Source organism: Vipera berus, assembly GCF_964194415.1.
Source record: "Vipera berus genome assembly, chromosome: 13".
NCBI classification, from domain to species: domain Eukaryota; kingdom Metazoa; phylum Chordata; class Lepidosauria; order Squamata; family Viperidae; genus Vipera; species Vipera berus.
In genome coordinates, this window is record NC_138216.1 from 2387991 (window position 1) to 2404976 (window position 16986).

At 48.3% G+C, this 16986-nt stretch overlaps 1 protein-coding gene across 1 annotated transcript; it reads left to right on the forward strand.

Annotated features, from left to right (window-relative positions):
* Positions 1-1536: 1536 nt before the first annotated feature.
* CHST12 (carbohydrate sulfotransferase 12) lies at positions 1537-10024 on the forward strand. Its single transcript, XM_081338118.1, has 2 exons — positions 1537-1578; positions 8026-10024. The coding sequence occupies exon 2, from the start codon at positions 8125-8127 to the stop codon at positions 9379-9381; it is 1257 nt and encodes a 418-aa protein (XP_081194244.1). The 5' UTR covers positions 1537-1578; positions 8026-8124; the 3' UTR covers positions 9382-10024.
* Positions 10025-16986: the final 6962 nt, after the last annotated feature.

Consider the following 16986-nt stretch of genomic DNA (forward strand, 5'->3'; position numbering starts at 1 on the left):
CTGGCAGGGGACAGTCCTTGGCAACGCTGGTCTTCCCTCTTGCCGCTGATGGACCCACAAAAGAAGCCCTACGCCCCATGAGATATATCACACCGGCCACTTGTTTGTTGTTGTCACCCAGGGCCCGTTGAGACCGTTGGTGGATATTGGAAACAGCAGCCCGTTACTCACTCGAAGAAGCCAAGAAAGCCAACATAATCGCAACCGACAGGGAAACCATAGTTATCAGTCAAGCCGAGAAGGACTGGCTTTCACCAGGATACTGAGAAGAGACAGTCGAAGAGAAGTTGGTGGGTTGTGTGAATGGAAGCAGCAGGGACTCTGGGTTTTCGCTCTCGCCCTGGAACCAAAGGGCCACCCACCCAGTTCCGAGAACAAGAATCCTCCCACTCTCCTGATTCCACCTAAGGCCGTTTTAATTTCTCACAACGGCCAAGCAGATGCTTCTGAGATCCTCACAAGATGTTCCTCTCTCCCATCCCTGTTACACCACACCTTCCTCCCAACACAGAGGTAGCACGGGGTCTTCCACACTAACACCCCTGAGTAAGCAACTCAGCAGAGCTCATTCAGTGACCGTTCGGTTACAGCGGCCCCGAAAGCAAGGGACTGATCGCCATTTTTCAGACTTGCAACCATTGCAACGTCCCCGTGGACCAACACTCAAGATGCTTGGCAAGTGACTCACACGATGGGTTGCGATGTCCTGGGAGTCATGTCGTCCCCTTTTGCGACCAGCCAAAGTCAATGGATTCAGTCAGCAACCGCAGCGATTCACTGAGAAACTTTGGCTGGAAAGGTTGTGAAAATGGGGCAAACCTCCCTTAACAAACGTCTCACTTAGCAACATAAATTTTGGGCTCGAGGACTGCCTGTATTTATCCAAGCCCCGATGCCTTTTCTAGCATGCATTTGTCTGGGTTCAGGAGATGGTATAAGCTGGGAGGGGCGAGCTCCTGAGCAAAGACGACCCAGAGAACAACAACTGGCTGCTCTGGGTGGCAGCTAGAGACCCGGGTTCAAATTCCCAGCGCTCAGTGAGCACCTTAAGGCCCGCCCTGCCTGCCACACAGGGCAACAGTGAGACAGATGTCGCTTAAAAGGAAACCACATCTGCAACGATAGATTCCTCAAAGGGAAGTGGAGATAAACTTGTCATGAACAGAAAGTGTATGAGTCAACGGATCTTTCTTGTTTTCTTAAGGGGTTTGCAAATCAAGGGCCTGATCTTGTTTTTCTCTTGGGGCGGGGAGGGGGGGGAGCTAAAGAGTCATAGCAAGTTGGTCCAAGCACCTAGAAACTGGGAGATGGTGAGTTCTAGTCCCGCCTTAGGCACAAAAGCCAGCTGGGTGACTTTGGGCCAATCACCAGGAGACAATGAGTTCTAGTCCTGTTTTAGGCATGAAAGCCAGCTGGGAGACTTTGGGCCAATCACTAGGAGATGGTGAGTTCTAGTCCCGCCTTAGGCACAAAAGCCAGCTGGGTGACTTTGGGCCAATCACCAGGAGACAATGAGTTCTAGTCCTGTTTTAGGCACGAAAGCCAGCTGGGAGACTTTGGGCCAATCACTAGGAGATGGTGAGTTCTAGTCCCAAACTCTAGTCTAGTTGTCTACTCAGAAGCCGGGAGTATCTCCATGGTACATGAAGCCTGCTTGGGGTCGGAGTGAAGCCACCAGGCTAAAAACGAGGAGCTTGGAGAGCTCTAGTCCCACCTTAAGCAGGTAGACCCTGGGTCGGTCCCCCTCGCTCAGCCCTGGGGGGGTGGGAGAAGAAGGGCCAACCCCTTGCAAGAAAACCGCGGGGACATGAAAAACTCCCCCTTCCCCAAAAAGAAGCGAAGCCCGGGCGTTGCAGCCGCAGCTCTCCTGCGCGCCCCGACTCTCCTGCGGGCATCCGCGCCGCGCAAGCCTAAGCAGGCAGGCTCCGTCTTGCGCGCCCGGGCAGCGCAGCGCAGGGGGAGCGGCGGCGGGCGGGGAGACCCCCGGGCCGGGCCAAAAGCTTCTCGCGAGAGGGGCGGCGCAGCCCCAGCCGGAGGAGGAGCCGCGGCCGGGCTGGCCGGAGCAAGAAAGCGGGGCGCGCGGCCGAGGCGCGATCCAGGCAGCGAGGGCCGTCCGGTGGTGAGCGAGGGGATGTCGGGCGCAGGTGGGAGAAGGGGGACCGGCCAGCGGGCGGAGGGGACCGGCTGGATGCAGCGGAGGCTCCTTCTCCCTCCGCGGCCACGTGGGCACATCTGGCAAGCGCATCGCGCCCTGCCTTGCCTTGCGCAGCGCTCGAGCCTCTTCCCGCGGGATTCCCTCTCCTGGGTGCGCCTCGGGCTGGATCGGAAGCCCAAGCCGCGGTGCCTTGGGTTGGGGGTCCTCCTCTCGCAGCCGGCTGGAGGGCAAGGCTGATCGGCGGGCGAGCGAGGCGCAGAAGGGCTTCGGCGGGCGGCAGCTTGGGAGATCCCCTGCCTCCCTTCGCCATCCTCGCACGGGCTTTTTCTCCTCCATCGCGGGAGAGGCTGCTGGCTGCGGAGGGCATCTCGAGCCCAGATGCCCCCCCCTCCTCCCCAGGCCTGGCTGGTGGCCACCTGGATCTGGGGGGGGGATGCTCCCTCCCAGCATCCCTGAGGGTGGGGGAGGGGGGGAGCGAGGACAGGTGAGTCCCGACTCCATCCAACTGGCTAATGCACCTTCCGTGCTGGTTGGAGGTGGTGAGAGCCGGTGGCATCCTGACGCCCACCTGTGTGAGGCGGTGGAGGCTTCCGTGGTACAAAGCTAGCTTGTGATCAAACACAGGAGGAGGGGTCAAGCTGGTCTGCCCCCTTGCTGGTTTAAACACAACCTTGGTTAGGCTTGGAATGGCCAGAGAATAAGGCGCTGCGGGTCATGTTCCGATTTGCACACCGTGCAAAGCCACGGCTCCTTGCACCCTGCACATGCCACGATGGCTGAGTTAAAGGTCTAAACCCCAAATTACGGTTCGTAAACCTGGCCGGCTGGCTCCCCACGTTGTGCTACTCCAAAGCACGCGTGGTTGCTTGGAAAATACGGGGAATGCAAGGTCCAACTGGGCTGCCAAGATAGGCTGACTGGGAGTTCTGGAAGTCCACAGGTCTTAAAACTGATCAGGCTGGACCTCCCTGTGTTAAACCTGCTGCATCTCTGGCTGAGATTGCTCACTTCTCAAGTCTTGGGTTTCTTTCCGGAAATGAAAAGTAGGAAGTCTAAAGCTTATTCTAGCCCTTCCTGCTGAAATGTTATGCAGCTGTAACGCTCCGTTATCCATTGGTTGGATAGAGGTTGCTTCATTGCAGTTCCTGTGGCAGTTGTGGGAGATCTCCCTTTTTGGGCGAGAGGGAAAGATCAGGCACAAAGCTGTAGGTGTCAGGATTTATTCACCCTGTCTTTGGAGACTTCAGGGGATGTTCTAAGCAGGTTGGCTCTCCAGCGCTTGGGACAGTAGGAGTAGCGTCCTGGAGAAGAGCAATTTGGACAGAACGCTGCTCTTCGATCGGGGTCTCCAACCTTGGCAATTTTAAGACCTGTGGACTTCAATTCCCAGAATTCTTCAGCCAATGTTGGAAATAAAACCTGCAGTTTGGAACGTTTGTAAAGTCAGGGTTTAGAGAGCTAGTGTGGTCTAGTGGTTTAAGGCAGCGGGCTGGAAACCGGGTGACGGTGAGTTCTAGTCCGGCTTTAGCCGTGAAAGCCAGCTGGGTGACTTTGGGCCAATCACCAGGAGGCTGTGAGTTCTAGTTCCTTCTTGGGCATGAAAGTTGACTGAGTGACTTTGGACCAGTCACCAGGAGATGGTGAGTTCTAGTCCTACCAAGCACGGAAGCCAGCTGGGTGACTTTGGGCCAGTCACACTTTCTCTGTCCAACCTTCCTTGTTGTAGGGACAATAGGAGGAGGAAGGAGCATTAGATGTGTTCAATGCCTTGAGTTACTTAAAAAATAATAATAAAGGTGGGAAATCAATAAATAAACAGAGTTAAGGAACAACATCTCCATCACCGATGTCATTCAGTTGCTACTGTGACACACATCATTGTGGCTTGTGTCAGTCATCTTCGTGAACACGCTGAAGATGGATCCCAAGACATAAGAAGGCAGATTAAACTGCGTGGCGTAGAACACAGTCCTGGTTCTCCGTGCTTTTCACGCCTTTGGCAAATTTCTGCTCCAGGTTTTCTTTTTTCCATCAGGCTGACATCACTTAAGTGCAAATGCCCTTGCAGACCTGTGATGTATTTCCAGCTTCTCCAGGGAATGAATGAGAAAGCTGCAGCGTTTTTCCCCCCGTGGCTTTCCGTGAATCAAACACTTCTTGGTTCAGTTGAGTTTGCCCAGAATACCAAATAATTGGTTGCTTTGCTTTGCTTGTTGACAAAAATCCCCCAAGTCCTCCTCAAATTCTATTTTTAATGTGCAACCTCTTATGAGTCACCTCAGATTGGCCCAACCCTGCTGTGATGATGGGATTCAGTTTCTAGCCAAGAAAAGGGGGATTTCCTTGGTCACAGGTCTGCAACCCGTGGCTCCGGAGCCGCATGCGGCTCTTTCAGCCGTCCCCTGCGGCTCCCAGTCCTCTGCCATGTGCAGTCCAAAAAAAAAAAAATGGGACTTATAAAGTTCAACCAATCAATTCAAATATGCAGGGTAGGTGCATATCTCGCCTTGGCTCCACTCTTCAGTCAAACCCTGTTCTGCACATGCGCGCATGTACACGCATGCGCACACAGTTTTTGCGGCTCCCAGTTTTTCCTTTTGTGAGGGAACCGGTTCTGAGTGGCTCTTTCACTGTTTCAGGTTGCTGACCCCTGTCCTTGGTCAAAAGGAGTCTGTTGATTATTTCCATGGATATCTTGAACGGGTCCCTATTCATCCTGCAGTAGAACACAGACTATCATCAGAGTTGGAAGGGACCTTGGGGGTCATCTAGTCCAACCCCCTGCTCAAGCAGGAGACCCTAGACCATGTCAGACGAATAGCTGTCCAGTCTCTTCTTAACAACCTCCAGGGATGAAGCACCCACAATTTCTGATGGCAAGCTGTTCCACTGATTAATTGTTCTCAGTGTCAGGAAGTTCCTTCTTATTTCTAGGTCGATTCTCTCCTTGGTTAGTTTCCACCCATTGCTTCTTGTCTTGCCTTCTGTCGCTTTGGAACATGTTGATCCGTTTTTGCTTTCCTGAAGTTTTGCAGCCTGCACAATACATCTTTAGCTGATCGTTGGCCAGTAAGCCATCAAAACGTCATTGTTCTAAAAACAAGCCCAGAGTCGGATGCTAAATTTGGCACGTGGTTCCTTTCTCTGCTTGAGACAGGAAGGGCGTGTGACGTTGCATGCTTTCGAACAATAACCAGGCAAGGAAGAGACGCCCCCAAAATCTTGTATCTGTGAAACTTCAGACTTTCGTGTGTTGTTGGTTTTAAAGTTAGGGGCGAAATCCGGAGATGCAATCAAGATCAACTCGTTCCTGAAGTGAACCCACCATTTTCCACTTTTATTTGGTTTACATGTTTCCCCCTCCATCTCATCCTGAAAAGAGCATTTCCCAGTCTGCTTTGCTTCCTGTCAAACTCTACACATGGTTTTGCAACAATCCGCCCTCTTGAGAAGCTGCACGGCACACCCTTGTTGCTCGTTTCCAGCATGCGTTCTCAATTCTGATTTATTTGCTTTCCAGAAAAGGTTTGGATCACCCTGCAGTTGGTGGCTCAATCTGTTCTTGATTTCTTTTGCCGAGTTGTTGTAAAGATTTAGGGATAAAGAAGGGAAAAGCTGGATTCCTTTAGTCTTCCAAAGGAGACAAAAAAGGGATCAGGAACAAGAATACGTTGCTTTTTGCTTAAAACTTTGCCCTCCAATCAAATCAAGCATTGTGAAACTTCAATTCTTTGATGTGTCTTGACATTTCAAAACGATGTCCTTCTGGGAGGCAGCTGATTCTCACGTGGTCTCCTTTTTCTAAGTTCAGGGGTCTCCAAACTGTGCAACTTTTAAGCCTTGCGGACTTCAACTCCCAGAATTTCTTAACCAGCATGAGGGAATTCTTTGGAGTTGAAAACCACAAGTCTTAAAGTTGTCAGGTTTGAAGACCCCTGCTTTAAAGACTCAGCAAGAAGGAGAAGACTTGGAGTAGGCCATTTCTCATGTGACGAAGTGCGCGGGATGCTGTTGGTCTGGAAGGAAAGTTTATTTGTGAAGACGTTTCCTTATCCTGGAGAGCTGGTGGATTAAAAAAACAAACAAACCTAGAAACATTTTGTGGCGTTCTTTTTTTTTTTTTTTGGCTGAAGGTCCTAAGAAACCAGGACTTCAGAACCAGCTTCTGAAATAAATACTTGGACTTTAGGTAAAGGTTTTCCCGCACATGCGTGCTAGTCGTTTCCGACTCTAGGGGCCGGTGCTCATCTCCGTTTCAAAGCCGAAGAGCCGGCGCTTGTCCGAGGACGTCTCCGTGGTCATGTGGCCGGCATGACTAGACGCCAAAGGCGCACGGAACGCTGTTACCTTCCCACCGGAGTGGTCCCTGTTTTTCTACTTGCATTTTTACGTGCTTTCGAACTGCTAGGTTGGCAGAAGCTGGGACGCGTAACAGGCACTCACTCTGCTACGCGGCACTCGGGATTCGACCCGCCAAACTGCCGACCTTCTGATCGACACGCTCAGCGTCCTAACCCACTGAGCCACCGCGTCCCTTACTTGGACTTTACCCAGGTTTTAAAAGGAACAGAAACTTCCAAACTCGGTTGATTGATTGTATCTCAGAAATCCACCCCTTTGCCAGCTGAGATATTTCAAAACAGGAGAGCAGCCTCCAAATGGGTGAAGTCGGTGCTGCCAATTCCAATTTGTGGGCAATCGTCTTTATCAAAGGGGAAAGGTTATCGCATTATCTCCGGAAGGGAAATTCACTTTTGTGAGAAGTAGCTCTGAAAAGGGCTGTCAAAAAAAATATATCAGTGAAAGTGAGATAAAAGAAAATTGCCACAGGGAAAGAGAGATGAACTTTGGTCACTAAAGATAGCTGGAATGGGAAAAATCAATTCTGGGTTAAGGAGATAGTGCCAGAGAAATAATACCAGGCATGTCGTTGGTTTTTGGTTTGTTTTTTTTAATACAAGATGTGTCTACCACTGTTTGAAATGGGTTATACTCTATTTTGGTTTTTGGTCCACCTTTTAAAAGTTCAGGTGTGCTGCAGACTGAAATAGATGGGTAATTGTTGTTGTTAGTTGCGAAGTCGTGTCCGACCCATCGCGACCCTATGGACAATGTTCCTCCAGGCCTTCCTGTCCTCTACCAAGATGGGTAACAGAAACTGAAATAAATGACTCTGTAGCTGAGGGTCGAACCCGGGTCTGTGATGCTTTCTGATCTTGTTGTTTTCATGCAGATGTTTCATTACCCAGCTGGGTAGCGTCGTCAGTGCAGCACTGAAGATGTTACCAATAGAAGAGAATATGTATAATCCAGGGTTAAACTGGTTGAATTGTGGTGTCCTTTGCTGGCTTTCTTGCAGATGTTTCATTATCAAATTAGGTAACATCATCAGTGCTAGAAGGGAGGGAGATTTGAGAGTGAAGAAGAAGAAGGGGGGAGGAGGGGGAGGAGGACTGTGGGAACCTTGGTGCTCTCTGAGCTTGGTGGTTTTCTTGCAGACGTTTCATTGCCCAACTAGGTAACATCGTCAGTGCTAGAAGGGAACGCATTCAGAGACCAAACTCCGTTTCCGTCTAGCACTGATGATGTTACGTAGCTGGTTAATGAAATGTCTGCAGGAAAACCACCAAGCCCAGAGAGCACCAAGGATTCCACTGAAGATATTACCTAGATGGGTAATGAAACATCTGCACCGAAACAGCCAAACTCAAAGGACAACCAGGCCCCCTTTCATACCAACCTTCTCCGATTCTCCAGAATTCCATCTGCTGTCTTTAGGAGGTTAGGCTGGAAAAGGCTGACCTGTTCTGTATTCTCTCTCTAACGTTTACGAAAAAGAACGCTCACCTTGTGCTATGTACCCCTTACAGGTGGGGGACCATTGATCAAAGCCATGTTGGATTCCAGAGGTTTTCCACTGAGTTGGAGATGAGATCAGTAGGACGTCGCTGAAGATCCCACCTGGCAGAATGACCAACGCCCGACTTTTCCGTCTCTCGGTGGTCCTCGGCTCCATTTTCATGATCTTGTTGATCATCGTTTATTGGGACAATGTTGGGACTGCGCATTTCTACCTCCACACCACCCTCTCCAGGCCTCAGGGGGCGCTCCCCACGGCGGGGAAGGACAACCCAGGTCCTCTGCCGGAGGTGGATGACTTTTTGGAGAACCTTTTAAATTCTGATCTGAAAAAGAACACCGATCTCAGCCAGAAGGTGGAGAAGCCGAAGCCGCCCTTGCGTGCTTCAAGCAAGCCTGGGACCAGCAACTTGGAGGAGAAAGTCAGAGGCTACGACTGGCCCACCAGGGAGGCCAGCTTGGTGCTGGACCAAGCAAACTTGCAGAAGGAGAGACGGCAGATGTTGCAGGACTGGTGCACCAATTCCAGCTTCTCCTTCCCGACGAAGGAGAGGACCTTTGATGACATCCCCAACTACGAGCTCAACCACCTCATTGTCGACGACCGCCACGGCATCATCTACTGCTACGTTCCCAAAGTGGCTTGCACCAACTGGAAGCGGGTGATGATTGTCCTGAGCGAAAGCTTAATGGATCAAGGGGTCCCCTACGTTGACCCTTTGGACATACCCCGCGAGCACGTGCACAACACCAGCACCCACTTCACCTTCAACAAATTCTGGCGCCGCTACGGCAAGTTCTCCCGCCACCTCATGAAGATCAAACTCAAGAAGTACACCAAGTTCCTCTTCGTCCGGGACCCCTTCGTTCGGCTGATCTCGGCCTTCCGCAGCAAATTTGAGCTGGCCAACGAGGAATTCTACCGCCGGTTTGCCATCCCCATGCTCAAGCTCTACTCCAACTACAGCAGCCTGCCGACCTCGGTGAGTGAAGCCTTTGAGGGTGGCTTCCGAGTCTCCTTCTCAGACTTCATCCAGTACTTGCTGGACCCTCGGACAGAGAAGTTGGCCCCCTTCAACGAGCATTGGAGGCAGGTGTACCGCCTGTGTCATCCCTGCCAGATCGAGTATGACTTTGTTGGGAAACTGGAGACTTTGGATGAAGATGCTACGTACCTGTTGCAACTCCTCAAGGTGGACCATCTTCTCCACTTCCCTCCCAGCTACCGGAATAGGACAGCCAACAGCTGGGAGGAGGACTGGTTTGCGAAAATTCCCATGGCGTGGCGACAGCGGCTGTACAAATTGTACGAGGCCGATTTTGTACTTTTCGGATATCCTAAACCAGAAAACCTGCTCAAAAACTGAGCAAGAGGGAGGTGGAGGAGTGCTCAGAATTCCCAAAGAATCCTCCTTATTTGATGTCTCCCCCCCCCCAAATCAGGGGTCCCTGACCCCTGGGTCTGCAGCGGCGGGCACTCACACACCTGCGTGAAGCTCCATTTGTGTGAGAGGCAGGTACGCCCACCACTGGCACAAATGGATCTTCACACACATATGTGAGTGCCTGCCACTGGTGCAAATGGAGCTGCACAAGCGTGCAGGTCTGCTTCTCGCACAGAACCATTTCCTTTCTTTCCTCTCCCCCTCCCCCCCCCCGCTGGTCCACAAAGCTGGAAAGGTTGGGGACCGCTGCCCCAAATCATAAGGTCCATCCAGCTTGACCTCCACAACTGTACCTTTTTCTACAGCCTTTTTTACACATTGCTCGGGTGTGAGTTTCTGAACCTTCCCAGGAACAGATTCTCAAAAGCCCCCTTTGGTTTTGTCTAGTTTTACCTCTTATTTTTATGGTTGTGTTACGATGGGGTGGGTTCCAACCGCTGTTTTATGTTGATGCTTTGGTGCATTTAAAAGAAATGGAAAGAAAGAATTAATATATTAAAAAAAATATTTAATACAGAGCCTGCTCTGGGAAGGAAGAACAACAAAAAAGTGTCCTCTTACGTTGCTTCTGTTCAGTCTGCCCTCAACTCCAGCCGGGAGGGTGGGATACAGTAAACAAAAATGCAGCATGTTGCAGAGTCTCTGCTGGTAGAGTAGCTGACTCTTAGTTGCAGTTGTATGCCTAAATTTATTTATTCATGTCCCGCCTTTATTATTTTTACAAATACCTCAAGGTGGCGAACATATCCTACACAGCTTCTCCTATTTTCCTCAAAACAACTTCCCTGTGAGGTGGGTTGGGCTGAGGAGAGAGACTGGCCCAAAATCACCCAGCTGGCTTTCATGACTAAAGGCAGGACTAGAACTCACCGTCTCCTGGTGATTGACTCAAAGTCACCCAGCCATTTTCATATATATTTTTTTTCATTAAAAAAATCCCCTACAAATAATGCAGGGAAAAATCATTAACCAGGTTTGCTGGTCTTCTAAATCAGGGATCTTCAAACTTGGCCCTTTTAGGACTTGTGGACTTCAACTCCCAGAATTCCTCAGTCAGCGTTGCTGGCTGAGGAGTTCTGGGAGTTGAAGTCCACAAGTCCTAAAAGGGCCAAGTTTGAAGACCCCTGCTCTAAATCGTGGCTTCATCTGTATTTTGGCTGTAATCCAAGGGTAAGAAAGAGCATAGTATGTCGTCTGCCACAGTCCAGATGGACTTTGCAAGAAACAACTGTCTCAGAACACAACTGCTAGTGAAGAATCTCTCTAACTTTGGTTTCATCAAACCATCCCACGATCTTTAAGCCTGTTTCCCAGGAATCGTCACGAGCCGATCTGTTTATAGCCAGTGCTTTTTTTGTAAAAGAAAAAGGTGCCGGAACTCACACATGTCATACAACCCGCTTTGCCTACCCTACAAGGTTCCATCCAAAAAAGGGGCTGGAACTCCGTTCTGAGCGCTCTATGAGGAAAAAAAAAGCCCTGTTTATAGCTTTGCGGAAACCTGGTCTAACAGAAAAAGACCAGCAAAGATTCTTTGGGGCCAGCCAATCTTTAGGGTGATGTATTTGAGTCTATTCAAAGATGGTTCTGTAGAAGCTGGGATTTCAGAAGACCCCAACACCAGTAAAATAAAGTCTCTATCACAATTGCCACTGGATATTTCAGCCCATCTTAGAGTGCGTTGACCATTTTAAGTGCACAGGATTCCTTTAACACTTGAAATTTCACTTGTGCAAAAATTGCATGGAATTTGGCAGGCAGCCCCCCCCCCTCTTTCTTCCTTCTTCCCCCTCCCAATTTTGTGGAAAGAGACCCAGGTCTCCCTCCTGTATATCTCTGGAGCCAGAAAGACTAGATTTCTTCATAGCTCCTTACTTGCTTCAACTCTCCGCATGGGAAGCAGCTGATAATAAGACGTATAAATCTTCCCTTCTGGCTTTTTCCAACTTTGCTTGCTGCCAAAATCTGAAATGTGTGACTCACCCTTGGATAAAAACAAGGCAAGGGCCTTCTCAGGTTTTTGCGTGGAAAAAATAAACAAGGGTTGATTTGCCAAAAAGCAATCCTGAATATATTCCGTTCTGACAGTCTTGTCATTGAACACAACGTGGAAGTGATTTGGGAAAGAGCAGGGAGAGAGTGTTATTGTGGTTTTCTTAAAGCAAAATTAAGAATTGTGCTTGGGCTAAAGAATATGCCCTAAGAGGCAGAGAGGAACAGTTTGTAATATCTTGGGTAGAAAAGATCTGGAAATCCTCAAAGGGAACAACATGTTTCTGTGCAGTTGCTCTTAATCGGTCTTAATTTAAGATTTATAACCAGAGAATGTGGCGGGTGGTTTCCAGATCTGAACAAAGTCCTGGCCCTCAACGCTTCCATATTTTCCGGAATCAGGAAAACGAAGTCACCCGGAATGCAGAAGATGTTCTCCTGAAGTTCTTCTTTGGGCTACCGGTGTGCATTAAGTCAACTCAAGACTTGGGGAGGTTGGTTGGTGGTCCAGTGAGGCCCTTTGGACCAACGTGCCACACCTGTTGGGACAACGGAGCAGGAAGGACCACCACAACAAATTCAGAACTGAGAATCTTCTACCCTTTCAATCTCCAAGCGAATGTTTTCAGTGCCCAGGTGAAATGCCTCCTCCAGCAGCATCTCAGATAAGCATCCTACCAAACCCGAATGTTTACCTCGGGCCTCTGAGCATTATTCTTTTCTTCTGTTGAAAAAAAGAAACCTTTAGGGCATGAAGATCTTCCTCCCCTGTCAAGCCCCCTCCAACTCGGTCTCTTGCCTAAGATTGACGTGAGGAGGGAAAGCCAGGCAGATACATTGTGGTGGGTGACAAATGAAATATGGATTTTTGTTTTTAAGGAAGAGGCATTAGCAAGAGGAGGAGATTTATAGCAACCATGTTGTTTCCTTGCATCTGTTGGAATGCAGGACTGAACGAGGTTTTTGGAACAGGCCCTTGTTTGCACTGAGTGCTTTCTGCCCTGGAAATAAAGGCGGGGTTGTGGAACCACAACTCAGCCAGAATGACACAAGGAAGCGTTCAACTACTAGGCCAACCGTCTATGGGGGATGAAAACAAGCTGGACGGGCGTTGACCTCGTATATCCCCAAATATCCCTTTGGGATTTTTCTTCCCATTTAGGGCTAGCGGAAAATAAAAGGAGGGATTGTGAAAGGACTAACCAAAGCAAACTTTGAAGTATCCAGAGAAGTAAGAAGTGGAGCTTCTGAATTTACAGTGCCCAGTCCTACTAACACAGGCAGTATTATTCACATGTTAAAAGGTGACACCCGCGTTTTGTGGAGGTCTGCTCGTTCAGTAGCTTGTGATGGCCACTGGCTACTGGATATGATCTCATTTACGGAAGACTCCAGGGCAGCGTTTCTCAACCTTAGTAACTTTTATGGTGCCGTTTCTCTGCACCCTACAATCACTTGATATTTGGGACTTCTACTTTCACTGCAAGGTAGGGTATAATGAGCCTGCATGTAAAAATATTTGCACATTTCTCTTTTTTGGGAATTAAGAGTTCAATAACAGTTTCCTAAGCTTCATATAGACAGGTGGGAAATCACTAAACTCATTTCAAGCGGTAAAAATGATGATCAGTGATTCTCAAACTTTGTCAACTTTTAAGATGGGTGGACTTCAACTCCCAGAATTCCCCAGCTAGCAAGCACAGGAAGATACTTGCTTTGATTCGTTTCCAACTCTGGCGCGATATGGGATTGAGACTTTAATCCAGCCTATCCTGAACCTGACACTCCAGCTGCGATGGGTCACAGGTCCCATCATCTAGCCCTGATGGAAAGCGCTGGTTCGAGATGATCATGCTCTCCTAACATTTAAATTTTTAATGCCAAAAAAGCTTAATTCAGGCCCCGTACCAGCATCCTGACTCATAACATTTCCCAAGTTAAGCCATCAGTCCCCTAAACTGAATTTCTCAGCTGCAAATATTTATGTTTACTATATTAATATAGACCTTCCTCCAGGACACAAAGAACAGAGGGCTGAGCTCAGCCAAGGGAATAAACATAATATAGGCCTTTTTGACTTTAGAGACAAAGACTTGTTTCTTTCAGTCTCTCCGATATAGGATTCCTTTAATATTTACAATATGCAGCTCAGCAGCCTAAATAATTTCTTTTCGATAGGCATATAAATATATAATCTTAAAAGGAAACTTTGTGGAGGGGTGTAAACATTCTTTCTCTCCTTCTCTAGTTTTCCTGGATCAAAGGCTTTCTACTTTGTTGGAGTCTTTCTGCTCCACTCTCACTCTTCCATTTAAAGTCCACCATTGAAATTTCCTTGGTCTCCTCCAGTTTTCTCCCGACCTTCTCAAGGTCACTCAACCTACGCCATGCCATCTCCCCTCTTTCTGTGAATCCTTTCTAGGGCCCTCCGTATCTCCACTTTCTCAACTACGTCCTTACTAAAGCACCTTAGATCCTTGAACTATGTCCCTCTATCTCTTCCTCACACCAACAGTCAAACTCTCGGGGCTTAATAAAGAACATTACATGATTGTGTGAAATCTGCGGAATGGAAAGACTTGGCAGGGTAGCCAGAATGCTTGTCAACCAGTGGAGAATCTCCACTTCTCGCCACAAGGGGGCGCATTTGGGCAATATGTTCTTCTAAGACTCTTAAGGTGACTTTACCAGATCCTTTTGTGTGTGTGTGTGTGTGTGTGTGTGTGTGTGAGAGAGAGAATGAAAGGCTTACGATTCTTGTTGGTTTGTTTCTTGCTTGATTTGTGGGGAAGTGAGCTAAGGCTGCAGCAAGCTGCCTGGAAAATAAGGAGTCCTTTCACGATCGAAGTTTAGGGAATATTTCATCATTAATTTGGGTCACGTTATTCACCCAAGCGCCAGAGGGCAGGACAGGAAACAATGGTTGGAAACTGTCCATAGACAGAAGCAACCTAGAATTAAGGAGAAACTTCCTGACAGTGAGGACAGTTAACCAGTGGAACAGCTTTGCCTCCAGAAATCGTGGGCACTCCATCCCTGGAGATTTTGAAAAAGAGAGTAGACAGCCACTTGTCTGAGATGGTATAGGTTCTCCTGCTTAAGCAGGGGGCTGGACTAGAAGACCTCCAAGGTCCCTTCCAGCTCTATTCTATTCTATTCTATTCTATTCTATTCTATTCTATTCTATTCTATTCTATTCTATTCTATTCTATTCTATTCTATTCTATTCTATTATTATTATTTTTTATTATGTATTGACTAGGCCAGGGGTCGGCAACCTCGGCTCTTTTATGACTCGTGGACTTCAACTCCCAGAATTCCTGAGCCAGCATAGCTGGCTCAGGAATTCTGGGAGTTGAAGTCCACGAGTCATAAAAGAGCCGAGGTTGCCGACCCCTGGACTAGGCCTTTGAGTCAGCCTGGACCACGAAACCAACGTCTGAAATATTAATATTTCTATTGTGGGCGCTCCATCACTGAAGGTTTTTAAGAAGAGGCCAGACAGTCACCTGTCCGAGATGGTATAGGTTCTCCTGCTTGAGTGAGGGGCTGGACTAGAAGACCTCCAAGGTCCCTTCCAGCTTTATTCTATTCTATCAGACCCTTATGGAGAGAGGCATCTCTTCCTCCTGACTCTCTCCTGTTTGATGGCAGCTGACTTGATGGATGCTGTAGCAACTTCCAGCTTTGAGTGTGGTTTTCGTCCTGGTGCACCTGCCCGAGATATGAAAATACCTGGCAAGGCAATATTTGGGTGTCATGGGAAACCAAATGCGATTCCATTTCATCTGTCGGCAAATAGCTTTTTAATGTCCTTGAGCTTTGTTTGCAGGGGAGCGAGTGAAGAGATTGATTAACTTCAACATCCCAGCTTTTATCCCTGGACATTAGCACATACCTGACAACTTCAGCGTTGTGTGTCAGTTTCATTTCTTTTCGGGTCATTAATTCCATATTCTGTAGTTTCCATTCCTGGGTCTCTGGAGTGACAGGGAGATTTAAATGTTTGATTGGAATTCAGACATACGCCGTGCACTCTCAGCATTTGTCTTTTTCGATATCACAGGTTTCAAGATTTTTTTTTAGGAGGTGGAGAAGCTGTTTATTTATTTATGTGCTACCTTTATCATTTTTGTAAATGTTAGTAGCCAGGATTCTTAGTGAAAAGAGCAATTGACTGTAGACGCCTTACAACTGGAAAGAGACCCCAAACTATAAATGTAATTCTGCGGTAGCCTTTTCTTTATTTCCCTAAAGAGAGAAGACCCAGCTTTTTTTCCTATCCAAAGCTGACTTTCTTTCCTAGGAGAAAGCTTTTTTTATTTTTATTTTTACAAGAATTTATACTAGGAGCACTTGATTCTGAGTTAGAGGTAAAAATTGCCTTTTCACTCTAATTTTATGTGATAATGGAATTAAATTTCTATCAGCTGCAGGCAGAAGACATCTAGTGTAAATTGCATCTTCTGGAATCCTGGGCGTTTTAAAGGGACTGTAAAAGATGAAAATGGAGAAAAATGACTTTGACACCAAAAATGTTCTTTGGGGTACTTTGGTTCCTGGAGAGACTCCAAAACCTTGCAATTAACAGCTAAAATTGAGCATGTTGGGGCTCTTATCATCCCTGCAAGTGTTCAGATCCTGTCCTCCAACTCACGGTTTTCCCTTCCAGAAGCACTAATAAAGTTACCTAGTTGGGTCAGGAAACGTCTGCAAGAAAACCAGCAAGCTCAGAGAGCACCAAGGATCCCACAGTCTTAAAAGGAAACTTTGTGGAGGGGTGTAAACATTCTTCCCTCCTCCTCCTCCTCCTCCTCCTCCTCCTCCTCCCTTCTTTGCCCCCTCCTCCTCTTCTTCCTCCTCCTCCTCCTCTCTGCAATCCCCACTCCCTTCTAGCATTGATGATGATCCCTAGTAGGCTCATGAAATGTCTGCAAGAAAACCAGCAAGCTCAGAGAGCACCAAGGATCCCACAGTCCTTCTCCTTCCCCCCTCCTCCTCCTCCTCCTCCTCCTCCCTTCTTTGCCCCCTCCTCCTCTTCTTCCTCCTCCTCCTCCTCTCTGCAACCCCCACTCCCTTCTAGCATTGATGATGATCCCTAGTAGGCTCATGAAATGTCTGCAACAAAACCACCAAGCTCAGAGAGCAGCAAGGATCCCACAGTTCCTCCTCCTCCTCCTCCTCCTCCTCCTCCTCCTCCTCCAGACAGCACACAAAACCACACACCCTCCTGTCTGTGGAAAAACCTCTCTCCACAGAACCGATCCCTGGTGCCCAAAAGGTTGGGGACCTCTGCCCTAGTAGGCTCATGAAATGTCTGGATGAAAACAACCAAGCTCGGAGAGCACCAAGGACCCCACAGTTCAAACCTGAGCTACAACTGTTCTCTTCGATCGGCTTCAAGAAGATGCTCACATCAAGGGAAGATGCACAGTGGAAACTTCAACCCTTGTAGGAAGATGCTTCTTCGCCAACACACTCTTGGCCTCTTGGCCATCCCTAGTTGATAAAGACTGATACATGTAAAGGATGATC